General features: G+C 45.6%; 1 protein-coding gene across 1 annotated transcript; it reads right to left on the minus strand.

Moving 5' to 3' along the window:
• Nucleotides 1–1,067: 1,067 nt before the first annotated feature.
• On the minus strand, nt 1,068–22,342 carry LOC112204073 (nuclear pore complex-interacting protein family member B12-like). Its single transcript, XM_054655619.2, is given in 9 exon segments — nt 1,068–1,754; nt 1,756–2,183; nt 3,541–3,576; nt 3,686–3,746; nt 7,822–7,966; nt 8,130–8,229; nt 11,847–11,975; nt 19,002–19,159; nt 19,311–22,342. Coding segments are annotated over 8 exon segments (1,557 nt in total). The 5' UTR covers nt 19,122–19,159; nt 19,311–22,342; the 3' UTR covers nt 1,068–1,216.
• Between the last annotated feature and the right edge of the window lie 310 nt (nt 22,343–22,652).

A 22,652-nucleotide genomic window follows, 5' to 3' on the forward strand; every position in this document is an offset into this window, starting at 1 on the left:
GAGTCAGAGTCTCGCTCTGTCACCCAGGCTGGAGTGTGCTGATGTGATCTTGGTTCACTACAACCTCTGCCTCCTGGGTTCAAGCGATTCTCATGCCTCAGCCTCCCAAGTGGCTAGGACTACAGGCATGCACCATCACGCCCAGCTAATTTTTGTATTTTTTTCAGTAGAGGTGGGGTTTCACCAAGTTGGCCGGGCTGGTCTCAAACTCCCCACCTCAAGTGCTCTGCCCGCCTCGGCCTCCCAAAGTGCTGGGATTACAGGCATGAGCCGTGGTGTCTGGCCCTAATGTGAGTGATCTTTAACACTGAGCACTTGAAAAAGAAAACCCCGAAGAAACCTAATTATTTGATGTCTGGACGACAAGGAAGAAGATAGAAATGGCATCAGATAATAAACAGTGTAAATGTTTATCAGAAAAGGGCTGGTGGTCGGGACGAGTAGGAGGATCTCTTGAGTCCAGGAGTGCATCTCTACAAAAAAGTTAAAGGATTTTTTAACATTGGCCAGGCGTGGTGGCACACATCTGTGATCCCAGCTACTTGGGAGGCTGAGGCAGGAGGATTGCTTGAAGCCCAGGAGGTTGAGGCTGCAGTGAGCTGTGATCAAGCCACTGCACTCCAGCCTGGGTGACACAGCAAAATCCAGTCTCAAAAAAAAATAATAATAATATTTTACATAACCAACCACTTCTAAAGATTAAAAAAAACCCCATGATTAAAAACCTCAGGTCCCTCAGGCAATCATACCAGATATCGAAACAAAGCAATAACATAAGGACTGCAGTATTTATTTTATTTTTATATTATTTATTTATTCTTTGTTAGTTTGTTTTTGGAGTGTGGGTTTTGTTTCGTTTTTTGATTTTTTTATTTTGTTCTACTCAATTTTATTCTTATTGCTCAGGCTTGAGTGCAATGGCCTGTTCTCAGCTAACTCAACCTCCGCCTCTTGGGTTTGCGTGATGACGGTTCCACGTCATCGGCCCTCCGCCTCTTGGGTTTGGATGATGATGGGTCCACGTCATCGGCCCTCCGCCTCTTGGGTTTGCGTGATGATGGGTCCACGTCATCGGCCCTCCGCCTCTTGGGTTTGGATGATGATGGGTCCATGTCATCGGCCCTCCGCCTCTTGGGTTCGGGCGATGATGGGTCCACGTCATCGGCCCTCGGCCTCTTGGGTTTGGGTGGTTTTTCTGCCTCAGCCTCCTGAGTAGCTAAGGGAGGTGTCTTGAGATTATCATCCGCTGAGGGTGGAGCTGAGGGTGGAGGTGAGGGTGGAGGTGAGGGTGGAGGTGAGGGTGGAGCTGAGGGTGGAGGTGAGGGTGGAGCTGAGGGTGGAGGTGAGGGTGGAGCTGAGGGTGGAGGTGAGGGTGGAGCTGAGGGTGGAGGTGAGGGTGGAGCTGAGGGTGGAGCTGAGGGTGGAGGTGAGGGTGGAAGTGAGGGTGGAGCTGAGGGTGGAGGTGAGGGTGGAGCTGAGGGTGGAGGTGAGGGTGGAGGTGAGGGTGGAGCTGAGGGTGGAGGTGAGGGTGGAGGTGAGGGTGGAAGGGGAGTGATGAGACACTCGGGAGGTGTCTTGAGATTATCATCCGCTGAGGGTGGAGGGGGATAGAGAACACACTTGGCAGGTGTGTTGAGATTATCATCCGCTGAGGGTGGAGCTGAGGGTGGAGCTGAGGGTGGAAGGGGAGTGATGAGACACTCGGGAGGTGTCTTGAGATTATCATCCGCTGAGGGTGGAGGGGGATGGAGCACACACTCGGCAGGCGTGTTGAGATTATCATCCGCTGAGGGTGGAGCTGAGGGTGGAGCTGAGGGTGGAAGGGGAGTGATGAGGCACTCGGGAGGTGTCTTGAGATTATCATCCGCTGAGGGTGGAGGGGGATGGAGCACACACTTGGCAGGCGTGTTGAAATTATCATCCGCTGAGGGTGGAGCTGAGGGTGGAAGAGGAGTGAGGAGACACTCGGGAGGCGTTTTGAGATTATCATCCGCTGAGGGTGGAAGGGGATGGAGCGGACACTCGGGAGGTGTCTTGAGGCTCAGGGAGTTATCCATTATAGAACGTTGTTGAGTTGGAGGAGGTGGCTGGTGGCCCATCCTGTTTTTTAAAGTTTCAGCTGTGAGGTAGGGCCAGTGGGGCAATCCTGAAGAATGACGATGCTCCGCTGCCGCCATTCTGACCTGTAGGGACAAAGGAGGGAATGCTTTCACACATATCCATTTGATGGACAAAATTACCGCCACCAACACAGTCTTCACCTTCTGTTGCTGGTGATAGATTTTTGCACCTTTCCATCCTCCAGGTTTCAAAATAGCAGTATCAGTGTCATAATATCACCCTTCCACTGAGTACTGCCGACAGCTGGGGGGTAAAGAAAAGTCATTGGGACACACTGTTGTCTCCACATGCCACTGTGTCTGTCTGCAAATGTAGGCAGGCTGGGGTCCTGCCCCAGGGAAGACAGAGTCATAACAGAGTAATAAAGAAGCATGTTTGAGACACAGGAGTGTCTATGTCTATCCTCATTCCTCCCTCACAGCCATCACCAGAGCATGTTTCTTGCACCAGGTCAACAGACAGTAAGAGACAGTAAGAGAGGCATGAAAAGCCCGTTGTCCACACATGTTGCAGCTTCTTTTTGGAGAATGTTTTCCAGGCCTTTTATGTTCTGTCTCTGATTCTCAGAACTCTGCAAGGTCAGTGTGACCACCCTGCTCCAAATCTAAGAAAACAGAGGTTTCCAGAGGAAGGAGAAATTGTGCCCAGGGTCACACAGCTTGCAAGAGGCAGAGTGGAAGTTGATTCCAGCTCTGCCTGCAGGACCCTCTCATTTCCCCTCTGTTTCCCTTCTTGACAAAGGACCTTCTTCACTCTGGAGGTGCCACCCATGAGAACAAAGAGCTCTGGAGAGATGTGGATTCCTGAAGAGCTGCAGGGGAACTGGGAGAGGGTTTTCTGACAGAACAATCTTATCTCAAGAAGTCAGTTAGGCATGGCTATAATATTTCTTTTCACTCCCAGGTAATACCAAATTGTAAGTGCACTAAAACATGAAGAATACTTTTGTCCATGGAAAAATGAGGTGGGAATTCTAAACAAAGCAAGTTTTAAAACTGTGTTTCACTTCAAGTGTACAAGTCCCATCACGTGTAATAGGACTCGGCAGCTTTTGAAGGTACAGAGGCCACACAAGAACCAGCTTAGCTGAGCATGATTTAAGGCCTTCATTTGGAATTGTCCCTGTGGGTAATAAGTTACATTCACTCTTCACTAATTTACAGTCAGGGCCCATTTGCTATTACAAATACGGGACCTCTGACACTTAGAATATTCGATCAGGGGCCCCACTGGGTGGGGATGAAAGTGTTTTTGCACAACATGGTTACCAACAGGGATGGGACTGTGATGCTTGTAGGCAGCCTTTCTCTCTGCCATCTCCCTCTGCAGGGCTTGAGCACAGAGCTGTAGGGAGAAAAATGTATCCAGGTCCTGACCTGGCAGACTATGTCCAAAAGCAAGGAAAACAAGCAAACTTACCCAGTTGCAAAGAGGCTTTCTTGCAGAAGGGGGGATCTGAAAAAGCCAACACATGAGAAATTGAATGTTGAGAGAGTCTAAGGGCCGTGGCATCATCTGCATCAGCACTGAACTATCCTGCAACTGCGGGGAGGAAGCTCCTTACTTTGCATTTGTGGTAGTCCTCTGCCCGCCGCCGCAACTCTTGCGCAGGTTGAAACATGTTCCTGTGGATTACAATCACTTTCATCAGATAAAGCACCACTTTCAGGATGATTTTAAATAATCTGCCATATTTCTGTTATCCTCACAACTGTACCCTTACACAATCTATCTATACCTAGAAAACGTATTTCAGATGGCTATAAGAGTACAGTCTGAGCCGGTCACGGTGGCTGACGCCTGTAATCCCAGCACTCTGGGAGGGCGAGGCGGATGGATCACGAGGTCAGGAGATTGAGACCATTGTGGCTAATATGGTGAAACCCCTTCTCTACTAAAAATACAAAAAATTAGCCAGGTGTGGTTGCAGGCACCTGTAATCCCAGCTACTAGGGAGGCTGAGGCAGGGGAATCACTTGAACCTGGGAGGTGGAGGTTGCAGTGAGCCAAGATCACGTCATTGCACTCCAGCCTGGGTGACACAGCGAGACTCCATCTCAGAAAAACAAAAACAAAAACAAAAAAAACTGTACAGTCTGATCCAAACTGTTGCTATATTGATTCCTCCTCTTGCTTACTGCCTGCTGACTTCTGAGATGATAGTTTCCTTCCCCATTCTCAGTGTATCCCTAATTCATCCTTCATTGAGCGTCTTTTATCATAAAGCTGTATTCTCTTTGTATTAATATCCTTACCGTGTTTCACAGGGCAGAAACAGCTGGGCTTATAAACAGGCATAGTCCTTTTGAAGGATGTGGTTGATCCTACAACAACACACTTTCCTAAGGATGACAACAACTCACCCCACCCCTAGAATGGCTGGTATGATCTGAGTTTCCACACAGTCTAGCTGGCAATGGGATCAGGAGACGTTTTGCTACTTCACATCTTTTGGTCACTGGTAAATATTAAGGTACTTTGTTTTCTGTTTTGTGAACTCTTTCTCTCTCTCACGATATGTCTTCTGACCATTTGTTTCTATTTCTGCATTTACTGGGTCTAAACATTGTACAAAGGTTAAAAACAACACTCCAATGGGTGTTTCCCAGGAGGGTGGGGTTCAGTTTCTGAACTCACTTGTAGGTGTGTATTTCTTTCATATCCAATTTCCCATTTTCCTCTGCCTCTGATACCTACCTCTCCTTTTCTGCATGCTCACATTCTTTCATGCTTAGTTTCCTCAGATTAGAAGGGAGAGAAATGCACACACATGATCCACCAGCCCGTGTGGGATTCCCTCTGCCCTTCTGGCGTCTGAAGGCTGTGATTCAAAGATCCCCCCTGCAACCTTCCCACAAATGAACCAACTGATTCTCACAACCGAAGGGAGAATTGACACCTCCCATTGAGGGACAAAAAAAGTCACACTCTGGCCTGCTGGCAAGTCACCTGTCATTTCCAGCTCATCTTCATAGTTCCATAGTTAGTCCTATTCTTTAGTAAATATAAAGACTATTAAAAGCTTCTATGAGGTGCACTATGTGTGTTTCTGGGGTCAGTCTTGTGCTTGACACAGCGAAAGCTCATTTTAGTTCAGTGTGAAAAACCAGACCTCACCAATTCATCACAACTAACTCCATCGGAAGCAGAGGATTGCTCCTCATCTGACTCCTCCTGTGTGAGACCTGATTCTCAGTCAGAGGCTGATGCCAGAACTGAGACCATCAGCCATAGAGAGATCCTTCCAGAATATGGTGTCATTAACCCCGCAGTTCACTACTGCACTTTGCCATGATTCAGGACTGGAACTCTTGTCATCGACTTTAAAGATCCTGGTTGAGAGGAAAGGCAATCTGAATGCTGGGTGCATCTATTGAATTACAAATGATTGGAATGGCTCCTAAGTCAGGGTGTTATGTCCTGAAAATAGGTGACAATGGCAAACCATCCACCCTGGTGTTGACTGAGTTTAACAAGGTTCAGTTCACAGAGATTGAGGGCAGAAAAAGGAAACGGCCTAAAAAGGGTAAGTTTGCTGTGTTGCCCTCACACCACTTGATTCATGGTCCTGATCCTAAGGATCTCACCTGATACTTGGTTTTATAGGAAGGATGTGTAAAATTCCCAGAACGCTAGGAAACAGGGACGAAAACACTTCAAAGAGAAAGTTAATCAACTTGTTTCTGACCACAGGGCACCCTTCAGCACATGCTGTCTGGAGTGGCCTCCAACAAGGAGTGTGTGGTGAGGTGCTGAGAATGCAATGGGAGCAGGGTCCTGTCCCCACGCTAAAGAAGCTCACAGTTTAATGCAAATGAGAAGCCAGTGAGGACATCACTACTCCTGCTGTGCACTTGGGAACTAGAAACACAAAACCTGACTCTGGAGGGAAGCTAAGGAAGCATTCTACTCTTGAGTTGACATAAGTGCATCTGAAGCTTCTGATCTCCGATGAGAACAATGGGGGACACCAAACAGAATATAAAACCCATGATTGAATACATCAAATTGCTAACATGGCAGTAAACAGACATGAGGTGAAGATGGAGAAGAAGGAAACCCAGGACGAAAGTCAGCCTCGCATTTGGAACCCATTTCCCTGAGTTTCATTGCTGAATTCCAGAAGGAACTACTGAGATGCAAAGAAGCACAGCAGCTTTTGCACACATGCGTGGGATTAGATGGAAAACAAGTGGATTGAGGGTCTGCCAATGAAAGCGACCCATACTGAAGTCCACTGGCTCTGGTTGAGACCCAGAAGAGTCATGCATCAGAATAGAGGTGGACAGGAAATACCCTGGCCTTTGTAGGGACTGAGCCTGCACCGACGACCTCAATTGCAGCCTGTATGGAGGACCCCTGACCATCCCCCAGAAGTAGACTCCCATCTCTTCTGCAGCAAGATAACATGCTACTAGGCCTCAATTCATTGCTAAATATTTTTTAACAAGTATCTCACATTTAACAAAGAAAGATCAGTCATATGGCAGCAAAATACAATGTAATATGACCAAAACATGAAAGACTGCGAAAATGAATCTGGAGGTGACCCAAGCATTGAATTCAACAATCCAGGCTGGGTGTGGTGGCTCACACTGGGAGGCTGAGGTAGGCAGATCACCTGAGGTCAGGAGTTCAAGACTAGCCTGGCCAACATGGTGAACCCCTGTCTCTACTAAAATTACAAAAATTGGGCTGGGCACGGTGGCTCATGCTTGTAATCCCAGCACATTGGGAGGCCGAGGTGTGCAGATCATGATGTCAGGAGTTCTAGACCAGCTTGGCCAATATGGTGAAACCCCGCCTCTACTAAAAATACAAAAATTATCCGGGCATGGTGGCATATGCCTGTAGTCCCAGCTACTCAAGAGGCTGAGGGATAAGAATCGCTTGAACCTGGGAGGTGGAGGTTGCAGCGAGCCAAGATCATGCCACTGCACTCTAGCCTGGGTGACAGAGTGAGATTCTGTCTCAAAAAAAAAAAAAAAAAAATTGGCCAAATGTGGTGGCACACACCTGTAATCCAAGCTACTCGGGAAGCTGAGGCAGAATTGCTTCAAACTGGGAGGCAGAGGTTGCAGTGAGCCAAGATTGCACCATAGCACTCCAGCCTGGGCGACAGAGCGAGACCCTATCTCAAAATTTAAAAAAAAAAAAAAGGCTGGCTGTGGTGGCTCACGCCTCTAATCCCAGCACTTTGGGAGGCTGAGGCAGGTGGATTACCTGAGGTCAGAAGTTCGAGACCAGCCTGGACAACATGGTGAAACCCCATCTCTAGTAAAAATACAAAAATTAGCTGGGCATGGTGGTGGGCACCTGTAATCCCAGCTACTTGGGAGACTGAGGCAGGAGAATCGCTTGAACCCAAAAGGCAGTGAGCTGAGACTGTGCCATTGCACTACAGCCTGGGCAACAACAGCAAAGCTCCATCTCAGGAAAAAAAAAAAAAAGAGAGAGAGAGAAAGGAAAACCAATGCCAGTACTAGCAACTCCTCTTCCCCCGAAAAAATGACAAACAAGAATGTAGGAAGGGAAAGGAATTATACAGCTTAAACTAATGAAGCAGAAAGGACAAACTCAATTTTGAACCCACTGAATTTGCCACAAATATTGTAGAAAATATTCTCAAGGACTTTACAGTTGTCTACTTTGATTGGCACATGGTTCATACAACAGTATTTGTGTCAAGGCACATCTTACTGTTTTTTGGCGGTCTTCCTCTTTCCATTGATTTTGTCATGATGGTTGATTTTCGTTGTCACCTTCATCTTATGGATTTTAGCTCTAACTTTTGTTTTCACATGTCTCTGTAGAGTAATGACGTCTTTCCGGCCAATTTTATTTCCTGGAAAGGAAGAAACTCTTTTCTTTGTGTGCATACAAATGGACCTCAGCCCTTGGTGAGAGTGAGGAGAGGAGAAGGTGAGAAACCTGAGGGCAAGAAGCTGTTCTTTCCCTTTCCAGGACAAACTCATTTCCACACTATGGGGACTCCAACAGAGCCATACCTTCCTGTCTACGGCGGTTGGACCTCCTGGCTCTCTGCTGTACATCTGTGGATCCATCATGTCCATTTTCAGACTGGAAGATAGTCTTCAGGAAAGACAACTAGGAAATAATAATATAAGAATGACGGCTGGGCACGGTGGCTCATGCGTATAATCCCAGTACTTTGGGAGGCCAAGGCAGGTGGATCACGGGGTCAGGAGTTCAAGACCAGCCTGGCCAAGATGGTGAAACCCCGTCTCTACTAAAAATACAAAAATTAGCCGGGCATGGCAGCGGGCGCCTGTAATCCGAGCTACTCGGGAGGCTGAGGCAGAGAACCGTTTGAAGCTGGGAGGCGGAGGTTGCAGTGAGCCGAGATCACACCACTGCACTCCAGCCTGAGGGACAGAATGAGACTCTGTCACACACACACACACACACACACACACAAGAATGACATGAGGCTGGCACGGTGGCTCACTCCTGTAATCCCAGCACTTTGGGAGGCCGAGGCAGGCGGATCACCTGAGGTCGGGAGTTTGAGACCAGCCTCACCAACATGGAGAAACGCTGTCTCTGCTAAAAATACAAAATTAGCCAGGCATGGTGGTGCATGCCTGTAATCCCAGCTAGTCGGGAGGCTGAGACAGGAGAATCACTTGAACCCAGCAGGAAAAGGTTGTGGTGAGCTGAGATTGTGCCATTGCACTCCAACCTGGGCAACAAAATTGAAACTCTGTCTCAAAAAAAAAAAAAAAAAAAAAAAAAAGGCCAGGTGCGGTAGCTCACGCCTGTAATCCCAGCACTTTGGGAGGCTGAGGCGGGTGAATCACAAGGTCAAGAGATGGAGACCATCCTGGGCAACATGGTGAAACCCCGTCTCCACTAAAAATACAAAAATTAGCTGAGCATGGTGGCGCACGCCTGTAGTCCCAGCTACTTGGGAGGCTGAGGCAAGAGAACTGCTTGAACTCAGGAGGCAGAGGTTGCAGTGAGCCAAGATCCCACCACTGCACTCCAGCCTGGTGACAGAGTGAGACTCCGTCTCAAAAAAAATAAAATAAAATAAAAATGACATGAATATACTTCACACAACGGAACTGTACACTTCAACACGGTTAGATGGTAATTATCATCTTATAAGTATTTTACCACAGGTTAACATGTTTCACAACTTGAAAAGGAAGTAATTACCTTCAGCTCTCTGAGTTCTAGAATTTGTAACATTTCACCCCCTGCTCCTTCCTGATCTGCACTGGAGCATCTTCCTTCTGTCCCTGCTCTACTCAGAGTTCACTTTGCCTTCCCTCACATCAGCTTCATTGAGGCTGGTTTGAACTTAACGCAAAACATTCTCACTAATGACTGAATTCCCACCAAGATTTCCATATTATCACAGTATGCTTTTAATCTTTGAAGATATTAAATATTTGTTCTCATCATAGCTAAAATGCAATGCAAATCCCATCTCAGATGTGGGTCAGATACCTATGAATCTCCTGAGGTAGTCATTGAAATGACTTTTTTCTTGAGACGGAGTGTCACTCTCAACCATGCTGAAGTGCAGTGGCGCTACCTTGGCTCACGGCAACCTCCACCTCCCAGATTCAAGCAATTCTTGTGCCTTGGCCTCCCAAGTAGCTGGGATTACAGGTGCCTGCTACCATGCCTGGCTAATTTTTGTATTTTTAGTAGAGATGGGGTTTCATCATGTTGGCCCATCTGGTCTTGAACTCCTGACCTCAAGTGATCCATCTGCCTCAGCCTCCCAAAGTGCTGGGATTACAGGCATGAGCCACCACACCTGGCCTGAAATAATATCTTTCAAATTCTTTGTAGAATTTGTTTTTTCCTGATTTCTGCACATAGGATAAAAAAAATCATGTACTAGGATTTCAAGAGAAGCAATGGGTAATCTAAAAAGATGAAAAGAGCAACCACGTCAATCCCACAGCCACTGCTAGATTTCATAGGAAAGGTAGCTGGCCCAGTTTGGAGCTAGGAGAAATGTCAAACACATGAAGAAATGAGAAGCAAAGAAATGCCATCACGCATGAATGCTTCATGGCACCCATGATGTCCCTGCTTAGGAGGTAATGGTATAGATGACTAGGTGACAACGACAAAGATGAGAGGTGCGAAGTTGTCCAAGTCCAACAGCTCAACTGAACTTTCCTAAATGGAATTGTTAAAAAGCGGTAAATTAAAAAACTTCCCCTGGCTCACGTGGTGGCTCACGCTTGTAATCCCAGCACTTTGGGAGGCTGAGGCGGGTGGATCATTTGAGGTCGGGTTTTGACACTAGCCTGGCCAACATGGTAAAACCCCGACTCTACTAAAAATACAAAAATTAGCTGGGCATGGTGGTGGGCACCTGTAATCCCAGCTACTTGAGAGGCTGAGGCAGGGGAATCACTTGAAGTCAGGAGGTGGAGGTTGCAGTGAGCCGAGGTCACACCATTATACTCCAGCCTGGGCAACAGAGGGAGACTCGTCTTGGGGGTGAGAAAAGAGAAAAAAAAAAAAAAGCTTCCTCCAATTTATACCGAAAATTCTCTGTTCAGGACTAAGTGGCATAGAGAATGTTAAATGTGCCTAGATATCTTCATAACTCATATATTTTCTGTTTTCTACATATCTTGAAAGGCAGTGCCAAATGACGTGTAATTATCTAGGTGGTAAAACTGAAACATACTTCCTCTTCCCTTGAATATAAAAAAGCATTGTGGTATTAGTACTTTTATCTTGGATCATTGTTCAGGAGGAGGTTCAGCCCCCAGACAACCACATTTTTACTGTCATGAATGGCAAGACAAAATGTAGAGCTCAACTTACCCAAAGGAAAAAAGGCTCAAAAGACAAATTATGGCACAACTTAGCAGCCAAATTCTTACCAAGTACAGACTTTTGACATACTGATCTCTCTCCAGTTGCAAGTGGGAACATGCACTTTGAATGATGTCATTCAAAATTACCCTGCCCAGACACACTTTTCATTGATTCTCTTGGAGGGCAGTTCTAAGAGATTCTCTGGGGCTTTCTCTGCATCATGAGACGCAGTGCAGTTCTGCCCTTCACCTTCCGGCAGTTTGTCACCTCGTCCCTATGACCTCAGAGGAACTTTGTCTCAGGCCAATTGTTTGTTCCTTGGGCCCTTTCATTTCCCCTAAAAATCATTTGCTGCCCCTCTAAATGGCCTACATCTCCATCTATCTCCCTCTCCCCTCAGAAGAGGGTGCTCTTTAAGCATCAACCATCCAGCCCTTCTAGCAGTCTCATTTTTCAGCTGGTTCCCATGTTTATGCCTGTTCTATGTTCTTCTTTTCCTGTTAAGCTGTCTGTTGTCAGCTCATTTCTGCAGTGAATCTTCAGAGAGGAGACTGGAAGCTTTCCTTCCACCCATACGATAGAACTATAAAGCAGAAGAGTTTAGAAAGAATTTCCTATTTAAGTGACGAAACCTCATACTCCATTTGTGACAAATAGCACAAAGGTTAAAAAAAACTTATTTTTGACCAAAAGCTCTGTTGACATTCTATTAAACAAACACTGACCTATTTAATTTTCATAATGTAAATGGCAGATATTTTCATAATTCTTATGCTAATAAATCATTTCCCTGATTTTTTGGGTAAAACCACATATTCATAATGAAGTCCAGAAACGTGAATTGTTTTATATAATTTATTCTTATTTGTGATTACAAGTATACCTCTACAGAAAGTTAGTATACTCACCCAAAGGTAAACTGTCCAGAGGGTAATGACAACTTTATAACTTCTCAGAAATTCAATAATGATACCTAACCAAGGACTTCCACCAAAGTCAGTCCCACGATGATGATGGTCAGCCAGAGTATTGATAACCTGGAATAATAATAGTTGAAATAATGAAAAGGTCAATGACACTGACAATATTTCACTCAGAAAGAATCATCCTTAGAAACTGTCAACCTCCTCCAAAAGGTAACCGCATCCCTCAGATATCACCGTGGGATTCCACCGCTACAAAAAAGAACAGAAGTTAGAAGTCACATGTTTTTCAGATGGCTGGCAGTGTTTTTAGGCATTGCAAATGTGGGGTGTTGTCTTTCTTGGTATAAAGCAGGGATATTCAATCTTTTGACTTCCCTGCCTATATTAAAAGAAGCAAAGTTGTCTTGAGCCACACATAACATACACTAACACTAACAATAGCTGATGATCTAAAAAAAACCTCTTTTTTTTTTGAGACAGGGTTCTGCTCCACTCAGTCGCCCAGGCTGGAGTGCAGTGGTGCAATCTCGGCTCACTGCAACCTCCAGCTCCTGGGCTCAAGCCATTCTCCTCCCTCAGCCTCCCGAGTAGCTGAGATTACAGGTCTCTGCCACCATGCCCGACTAATTTTTGTATTTTTAGTAGAGATGAGGTTTCACCATGTTGGCCAGTCTGGCCTTGAACTCCTGACAGGCGATCTGCCTGCCTCGGCCTCCCAAAGTGCTGGGATTACAGGTGTGAGCCACCGTGCCCGGCCATTTTTTTGTTTTTGTTTTTGTTTGTTGTTTTTGAGATGGGGTCTCACTCTGTCACCCAGGCTGGAGTGCAGTGGTGTGCTCTCGGCTCACTGCAACCTCTGCCTCTCAGGTTCAAGTGATTCTCCTGCCTCAGCCTCCTGAGTAGCTGGGAGTACAGGTGCCTGACAGTGCACTCAGCAAATTTTTGTATTTTCTGTGGAGATGGGGTTTTGCCATGTTGGCCAGGGTGGTCTCGAACTCCTGACCTCAGGTAATCTGCCCGCCTCAGCCTCCCAAAGTGCTGGGATTACAGGCATGAGCCACTGTACCTGGCCAAAATCTCCTAACGTTTTAAGAAAGTTTACAAATTTGTGTTGAACTGCATTCAAAACTGTCCTGGGCCACATGCAGCCCGTCACTCATGGGTAAGACAAGCTAAGTATAGAGTAATTATCTTATCTTTTCTTTTTTGTTTTGAGACAAAGTTTTGCTCTGTCACCCAGGCTAGATTGCAGTGGCATGATCTCAGCTCACTGCAACCTCTGCCTCCCGGGTTCAAGCGATTCTCCTGCCTCAGCTACTGAGTAACTGGGATTACAGGCGCCTGCCACCACGCTCGGCTAATTTTTGTATTTTTAGTAGAAACAGGGTTTCACCATCTTGGCCAGGCTGGTCTCCAACTCCTGACCTCATGATCCACCTGCCTGGGCCTCCCAAAGTGCTGGGAATACAGGTGTGAGCCACTGCACCTGGCCAGTAGTTATCTTTTCTTTAAAGTTATTTACTTGTTTTTTAAATTGATGTATAGCATTGGATGCATTTATTATATATCACATGGTAAAAGAATCCCTCTAAATAATACTTCTCTCTTGGATTATATGAATCTTTGTCATTTAAATCTCAGCATAAGTAAAAAAAAACACACACACACACAATGAAGAGATTACTTCATTCACAAATAAGTATCAAATTTTAGTGCTTAAAAATTAACAAGGTGGGCCGGGCATGGTGGCTCACGCCTGCAATCCCAGCACTTTGGGAAGCCAAGGTGGGTGGACCATGAGATCAGGAGATTGAGACCATCCTAGCTAACACGGTGAAACCCATCTCTACTAAAAATACAAAAAATTAGCAGGGCATGGTGGCATGCGCCTATAGTTCCAGCTACTTGGGAGGCTGAGGCAGAAGAATCACTTGAACCCGGGAGGCAGAGGTTGCAGTGAGCCGAGATCGCACCACTGCACTTCAGCCTGGGTGACAGAGCGAGACTCTGTCTCAAAAAAAAAAAAAAAAAAATTACCAAGGTGGAGATCATGAAAATGGCATGAATAGTGTGAGATTTCTCTAAGATTGTTGATATTAATTCCATCAGACTCTTATGTGAGTGAAGACGAAGACTTCCCCTGAGTAAGTTCAGACAGCTTGTGATAACATTTCTACATGGATTCCTCAGGATTTAACTATATATTCTTGAAAACATCTCAATTTTAAATGTTTCTTTCAAGATGGTGAATTAAACAGAGATAGCCCTTCAACAGGTTGAACTCAGCATATGCTGAGTCTGAAATGGAAATGATGGAGTTAGAGAACCATACAACAATGGTAATGATTTCAGAAACGTGGTGTTGAGCAGAACAAAGCAGACACAAAAGAGTACCTATGGCATGGCATGCATCTGTATACGCGAAATTCCAGAATAAGCAAGCTAACCTATGATAAGAAAGAGACTGGCTGGGAAGAGTGAGAGTTCACTTTCTGGGGTGACATAATAGTGTAGATCTTGGCTGGGCACGGTGGTTCACGCCTGTAATCCCAACGCTTTGGGAGGCCGAGGCGGGCGGATCACCTGAGGTCGGGAGTTCAAAACCAGCCTGACCAACATGGAGAAACCCTATCTCTACTAAAAATACAAAATTAGCTGGGAGTGGTGGCACATGTCTGTAATCCCAGCCACTCGAGAGGCTGAGGCAGGAGAATCACTCGAACCTGGGAAGCAGAGGTTGCGGTGAGCTGATATTGCCCCATTGCACTCCAGCCTGGGCGACAAGGGAGAAACTGTCTCAAAAAAAAATGAATAAATAAATAAAATAATGTAGATCTTGAAAGGGGGTTGGTTTATGCTGGTGTATGTACTTTCCAAAGTTAGTAAACTTACACTTAAAGTTATATATTTTGGCCAGGCGTGGTGGCCCACGCCTGTAATCCCAGCACTGGGAGGCTGAGGCAGGCGGATCACGAGGTCAAGAGATGGAGACTATCCTGGCGAACATGGTGAAACCCCGTCTCTACTAAAAATACAAAAATTAGCCAGGCGTGGTGGTCTACTAAAAATACAAAAATTAGCCAGGCGTTGTAATCTGAGCTACTCAGGAGGCTGAGGCAGGACAATTGCTTGAACCCCAGAAGCAGAGGTTGCAGTGAGCCGAGATCTTGCCACTGCACTCCAGCCTGGGCGACAGAGTGAGACTCTGTCTAAAAAAAAAAAAAAAAAAAACAGTCATCAAACCAGATGACACAAATCAAATGACATTTCACTTTGTTTTGGTCCATTTTGTTTGTTAGAGACAAGAGTGCAGCGGGGCCATCTCGGCTCACTGCAACGTCCAGCTCCTGGGCCCAAGCGATCCTCTCACCTCAGCCTCTCCAGTAACTGGGATAACAGGTACACACCACCAGGCTCAACTAATCTCTTTTGGAATTTTTTGTAGAGATGGGGTTTCGCTATGATGCCCTGGCTAGTCTTCAACTCCTGGACTCAAGTGATCTGCCCACCTCGGCCCCCTAAAGTGTGGGATTACAGGCCTGAGCTGTGTAATTTCATGCCGCGTGACACAGCCCAGTAAAAAGGAAGAAACCCCACGGGTCCAGCGTCTACTTACAGAGATGCACTGATGGCTGATAAATTCCAGCAGGAGCCAAAAGAGGAGCCAAAAGAGCATCCACCGCACCCGCATGTCCTGGTCCTTTCAGGGCGCCCTGAGGCGGCCAGGACAGAGGTGGAGGTGGCTTAGGGCAGGGGGGAGGGAAGGGGACGGGGACCGGGCCGGGATCTGAGTTGGGGAGGGGGAGGGGAGGGGGAGGGGAAGGGGAGGGGAAGGGGGGAAGTAAGGGAAGGGAAAGGAGGAGAAGGGGGCTGTTGGGCACCTGGAGGAGGTGGAGGAGGAGGAGGAGAAGAAGAAAGGGTCTGGGAAAGGATCCGGTTCAAATTAAGTTCTCAAGCGCTGGTGGAAGGCTTAGCTACAGGTCACGGAGAAGATCAGGGAAGCAACAGGACACGCGGGGCAAGGGAGCGTGAGGCTTAGGAGCAATTAGAGGGAGACAAAAAGGTTCTGCTATCCACCAAACCTTCTTCGGTCTGGGCCCTCCCTTAGCAACCCTGGGGCTTTATACTCCCTCTCCACCAATCCCTGATGACCCCGGTGGTGCCTCACAATGGACAATGCCAAGTAGCGCCCGCATCATTCCAATGACCCCTCCCCCATCTCAGTCTCCCACACTCCTCGCAAGGACAGGTCCTCTCTGGAACCTTCACAAACCTGATTTCTGGTCCTCCCCAACCAGCTCCCTGTCCCTGCTTCTGGGCGCTCCTTCCTTCCTGAGCTCCCAGGGTTCCTCAAGGTCACTTTTGGCGACAAAACATAAAAAACAAATGATGGCAGGATGGCAGGAAGAACCTCATACCCAAGCAGAGTGCCAGGTTTTACAGCCTCCGCTCAGCCATTCATATCCTAAGCAACAAAGCATCAGCAGGATACGGAAGGTCCCGATAGTAAACCATCTCCATCACATCCGTGTAGCCATCCGTCCATCAACCTGTATCTCAGGAACAAATGTAGATACATTCATTTTAAGCATGCATGGTACATTTACAAAAATTAACCTGACTTATTTTGTTCCAGCAAATCTCAATATATTTGAGAGCAATCAAATCACACAGCATGTTTCTGATCATATAACTGTGCTAGAAGTCAATGATTAAAAGCTAATTCAAAATTATTATTTGCTTGGAAATTCAAAGTGCCCTTATAAGACATAAACATAAGAAAGAATCCAAAATGAAACAAGATTGCCTTTCAACTCAATGATAAGATCATAACATGGCAATAAAATGTCTCCCTCTGGCCTGGGAATTCCTCTTTGTGGCACAAGGTTGTGTGATCTCAAATCACCCCTAACCCACCTAGACATTTTAACATCCGAAACCGAGTGATGATGTCCTTATCTATATCATCTTACTGCCCGTGTGTGTGGACTTTAAATTCTGAACCCAAATGACGGGGAGAAAACCAAGTTGACTTTCATGATTGACCTCTCAGGGATGTCCAAGGAATCTGTGCATTTCAAGAAACAAAGTTCATCAGCTTCTCTCCTAAGGTATTTGCCCACAATACCCAGAGGGCTTGGCAGCATCATGTGTGATGGGTGGGGAGCTCCAAGCAGGTGGGCAGGACCCAGGGGCCTGGTGACCAGGACAGACCCCCACTGTCCATCACCTTTCCTGGCCCTGTCCTCAGCTAAACTTCCCACAGGCCTTCTGCCCAATCACACAGAGTGTGCCCAAACTCTCTCAGGCCTCTGGCAGCTGAAAACCACTGCTTTAAATCCCTTTACCATTTACTATGACATACGGTTATTGTAAACAGGAAATATTCTATTGATGCTACAAATGGAAAGCCAATGCCTTTACCATAAATAGAAAAACAACCCTAAGAAGCAAGCAAAACAAAAGCAAAACAGGGGCTGGGTGTGGTGGCTCACGCCTGTAATCCCACCACTTTGGGAGGCCGAGGTGGGCGGATCACAAGGTCAGGAGTTCCAGACCAGCCTGGCCAATATGGTGAAACCCTGTCTCTAATAAAATACAAAAATTAGCCGGGTGTGGTGGTGGGTGCCTGTAGTCCCACCTACTTGGGAGGCTGAGGCAGGAGAATAGTTTGAACCCGGGAGGCAGAGTCTGCAGTGAGCCGAGATTGCACCACTGCACTCCAGCCTAGGCGACAGAGCGAGACTCTGTCTCAAAAACAGCAACAACTACAAACAAACAAAAAACAGGGTTAACAAAAGTATGGAATTCAATTCTTTTTATATGCTGCAGCCATGTTCCAGCCCTAGATTTGGCTGGGCATGGTGGCTCACGCCTGTAATCCCAGCACTTTGGGAGGCTGAGGCAGGCGGATCACGAGGTTAGGAGTTGACACGAGCCTGGCCAATATGGTGAAACCCCATCTCTACTAAGAATACAAAAATTAGCTGGGCATGGTGGCGCACACCTGTAGTCCCAGCTACTCAGAGGCTGAGGCAGAGGGATTGCTTGAACCCGGGAGACGGAGGTTGCAGTGAGCCAAGATTGTGCCATTGCACTCCAGCCTGGGGGACAGAGTGAAGCTCTGTCTCAAAAAAAAAAAAAAAAAAAATATATATATATATATATATATGTGTGTGTGTGTGTGTGTGTGTGTCTGTGTGTCTGTGTGTGTGTGTATCTATATAAATCTCAAAAATAAAAGATTATTTTTGAGATTATCATTTTAAAAGACAAGATAATGTTCAACTTAATGAATAATTTAATTGTTACTATTGGACTTTTTGTAGACTGCACAGAGCATTCAAAACAAATGAAGGAGAATAAAAAATATGTATTACATGTTGTAAAATAAATATGATGTGGTTAATTCTTTTATTCAAAATTATAGAACATATATATGTACTATAGAATGTATTTCTTATTATGAGTCATGTTAAAAAGTAGTTTAGAAGCTGTTGATTTGAATTTCCTTTTCAAATTTTGCAGGATAATTTTTTTTTTTTTTTTTTTGATAGAGTCTCGCTCTGTCGCACAGTCTGGAGTGCAATGGCGTGATCTCGGCCCACTAAAACCTCCACCTCCTGAATCTCAGCAATTCTCCTGTCTCAGCCTCCTGAGTAGCTGGGACTACAGGCTCACACCACCATGCCCGGCTAATTTTTGTATTTTTAGTAGGGACGAGGTTTTGCCATATTGGTCAGGCTGGTCTCGAAGTCCTGGCCTCTGTCGATCCACCAGCCTCAGCCTCCCAAAACGCTGGGATTACAGGCATGAGTCACCATGCCCAGCCTAAACTTGGCAAGATAATAAATAACCTTTTTAAGTGTCGTTGGGCACTTGTCTGGTTGTTTTTCTTTAGATTATCATGCCAGCAATGATTCCTTTTGAGTTTCTGACAGAAGATAGTGGTTTTCATCCAAATAAGTCAACTACTCTACCCCATCCCTAAGCCACTTGTATGGAAAGAAAAAGAGGAAGAAGCCAGTACTGAGACTGCGTAAGCTTCCCCCAGCATCACCCGCTATGAGATGTGTGGCAGCTGAGACCCGGGAACTGCTCAAGGGCACCAGGCCCCATCTGTCTGCACTCACTCACCTTCCTCAGGCACTCGCATTGGCATGTCACTGACTTTACGTGCTGCTGCAGCTCCTTGGTGAGCTGGCCCTGGTCATGGGACAGGAACCGTGGGGTCAGGACAATAGAGAGCTTCACCATTTGCAGAATGAGAACAGGGGCTCATGATGAGTGCCAACCTATTAGACAATTTAAAAAAAAGTGTTGAATGAGCGGAAAAACAAGGTGATGTTTGAGTCTATAGTGGTCAAGGGCTTCAGAAAAGGACAGAACCAAGTTCAAATTCCTGTACTTTGAATTTCTACTTCATGCCATGCAAAATTACTTTACCCCTTTTAACCTCAGTTTTCTTCTGTGTGAAACAGGAACAATAGTTTCATTCATCATTCAGTTTCTCTCAAGGTTTCACGAGATCATACCCATAAAACATCCAAGTCATTTAAATGTATCATCATTTCGGTCATAATTAGTGGGATCCATTTCACTATTATTGGATATACAGTTCTGTGCCTGAAACCTACAAAAAAAGAAAATGTTAAGTCTAAAAAGCATTAGTGATTTCTCATTTTTATATTACTAATTATAACCCTATTTAATCACACAAGGCCTTGTCCGTGGCAGGTGCTCAATAAACACTTGTCGAATCAATGCATGTGGGCTCCGGAGCCACACTGTTTAGGTTCTATTCTGCCTCCACCACTTATCAGCTGTATGATCTGGGTAAGATAATTCACCTCTTTATGTCTGCACTTCCTTCTCCATAAACTATATATAACGAGAATCCTTAGCTCATTCGGTTGTTGTGAGGGGTGAATGATTTGGCACACAGGAGGGGCTTGTTAAACATTAGCTGTGATGATCTCCTTCCAAATCTTCATTTTCAGAGCCACAGATGAGGCCATAGTGCAACCAGGTGACCTTACAGTGTAAGTACACATGATCGCCAGCTATGCTGTATCTCCACCATAGGTCCAAGACTGGGTAGTTCTGGCCTGGAGGCTTCTGCTGCATCTGCCTTCTCAGTGTTCACCTAAGGACTTTTGTATTTTCCTCCTCACATCCCCACAGATGGGGTTCAGGCTGCCGAACACAGCTGGGTGATGCCAGGGCAGTGGCCAGCCCTGTGAGGTAGCTGGAGGATCATTGTTCCTTCCTTCTCGGGCTCTGGGCAGATGCCAGGGCTGGGGTGACCCATGCCCTCAAGTTTCTTGCTTTGGAGGGCCACATTTTCCCTTGGCAAAGAGGGTAAAGGTCACAGGATGCCAGAGAGCTGTGACTTCTCTGTGCCCTGGGCCCAAACTATGAAGACCTGACACACTATGCTAAAAGTCCAAGGCTGGGTGCTCCCCAGAGCTTCTTGCCTCACCACTTCTGCTGAGGGAGGAATGAATACTATGTCCTCCCAGAGCTTTGGGAGCTTGTAGCAAGCAGCCTCCCCAGCGCAAAATCTCTTGGAAACCTCTAACTGTGTCTGAAACATTAGTGCAAATGTTGCATCCTATTTCCCATATGTCCGCATGTTTTAGGAAAAAACCCTCAATTTCCTAAATATGCAAGAAAAATTGGTATTGTAGGACAATGTGACTTTTTAAAAAATGTTTTTTAAAAATCTTCCCCACCTCCTTTTCTGCCCTCCAAGACTGCCAAATACTTGTTGAACAAATATTATTAAATGCCTACTACGTGCCAGCCATGATTCATGGTCTTGGGGACACAGCAGAGAATGAACTGACAGGATTCCTCTCTTATGTAACTCACATTCTTATATGATAATGATAAGGGTTAACATTAATTAAGCTGTCACTACGTGTTAGTCATTCCCACACATTATTACACTTAAACCTGCTAGCAAGCTTGCAAGGTAGTTAGTTGTTTTTCCTTTAAAAACTGAGTCTCAGAATGATGAAGCACTTTGTCCAATGTCACACAGCTAGTAAGTGTGGAGACCTTGCATCCAATCAATGCCCGTCGCATTCTAAACACCACGTTATGTGTTCTCCAGCCCATGGAGAATAATTTTAACACAGTCAATGAAATTTCTACACAACAATGTTCTTGTCTCAAGTCCAAGAATGCCTCCTACACCTCCCATAATACTGGCTTTCTGGTGAGTAAAGATGCCATTCTCATGTGTAATCAGGTGGCAAATGGAGATATGACCAAAGTAACCATTTGCCTACACTCACAACCCTGTACACACTCTTCCTGTGTCGATTCAATTCAAGTACCCCTTTTGATCACTTAGCAAATCTGACCTTTAAAAGGGTTAAGGTTTTTATATCCATGTAAGTTTCTGTATTGCTTTGGAAGTCTCTGGTTAAATGAATACCCTTTTTAATAGTGACCTGTGATTCTGTTTTGATCAAGTGTTTTCAAACTTGACATCTTTGATGGGTTTCTCCAGTGTCAAAATCCTAAATCAGGTCTTTTTGGCTTAAAATTAACTTTGGGATTTTTCAGCTGCGTCCCTTCGGGAGTCTAAAGAATGTATCTCTCATCTTGTAGAGGTATTAAGTGATTCGATTTATTTGGTAGATTATATGGGCGGGCATTGTCAAATGTGGTGATACTGCATGGGAGGGCACTGTCAAGTGAGGTGACATTAGATCTCATCTCAGTTATATTTATGGGTATGTTGTTGATATACATGTTCCAAAAATTACATACATTTATACAAATTTAATATGTTATGATTTGTAATTTTGATAGTTATACTAAATATTTGTTAAAGTTATATTTGTATAAACATGTTATGAATGGCTGGGCACCGTCACTCATGCCTGTAATCCCAGCACTTTCGGAGACAAAGGCAGGTGGATCACCTGAGGTTGGGAGTTCGAGACCAGCCTGAGTAATAGGGTGAAACCCTGTCTCCACTAAAAATACAAAAATTCGCCATGCCTGGTGGCACATGCCTGTAGTCTCAGCTACTCGGGAGGCTGAGACAGGAAAATTGCTTGAACACAGGAGGCGGAGGATGCAGTGAGTCAAGATCATGCCACTGCACTCCCACCTGAGCAACAGAGGTAGAATCTATCTAAAAAAAAAGTTATTAATTATTTCTGAAGATTATATGAAATTTATAAAAGTCTGGTGGTCCTGATGTGATGCTGTCAGTCATGATTCTGATTACTGTCTTAAAATGCTGCACATAAGTAATTAAATTTCCTTGTGAACTGGGAAGTTTCATCAGACTTTTATCATAACTATTGTTTCCATCATCCACAGTTACTGTTTTGAATTCTCTAAAAATATTTGTAATTGGCAATAGTCCAAATTTTCTTTTGTTTTCTTTCCTGTTTTTGAGACACAGTCTGGCTCTGTCGCCTAAGCTGGAGTGCCGTGGTGGGATCCTGGCTCACTGCAAGCTCTGCCTCCTGGGTTCATGCCATTCTCCTGCCTCAGCCTCCCAAGTAGCTGGGACTACAGGCGCCTGCCACCACGCCCAGCTAATTTTTTGTATTTTTAGTAGAGACGGGGTTTCACTGTGTTAGCCAGGATGGTCTCAATCTCCTGACCTCGTGATCTGCCCGCCTCGGCCTCCCAAAGTGCTGGGATTACAGATGTGAGCCACCGCGCCCGGCTTAATTTTTGCATTTTTAGTAGAGAGGAGGTTTCACCATGTTGGCCAGGATGGTCTCGATCTACTGACCTTGTAATCCGCCTGCCTTG

This window comes from Pan troglodytes, chromosome 6 (assembly GCF_028858775.2).
Source record: "Pan troglodytes isolate AG18354 chromosome 6, NHGRI_mPanTro3-v2.0_pri, whole genome shotgun sequence".
Lineage (NCBI taxonomy): Eukaryota > Metazoa > Chordata > Mammalia > Primates > Hominidae > Pan > Pan troglodytes.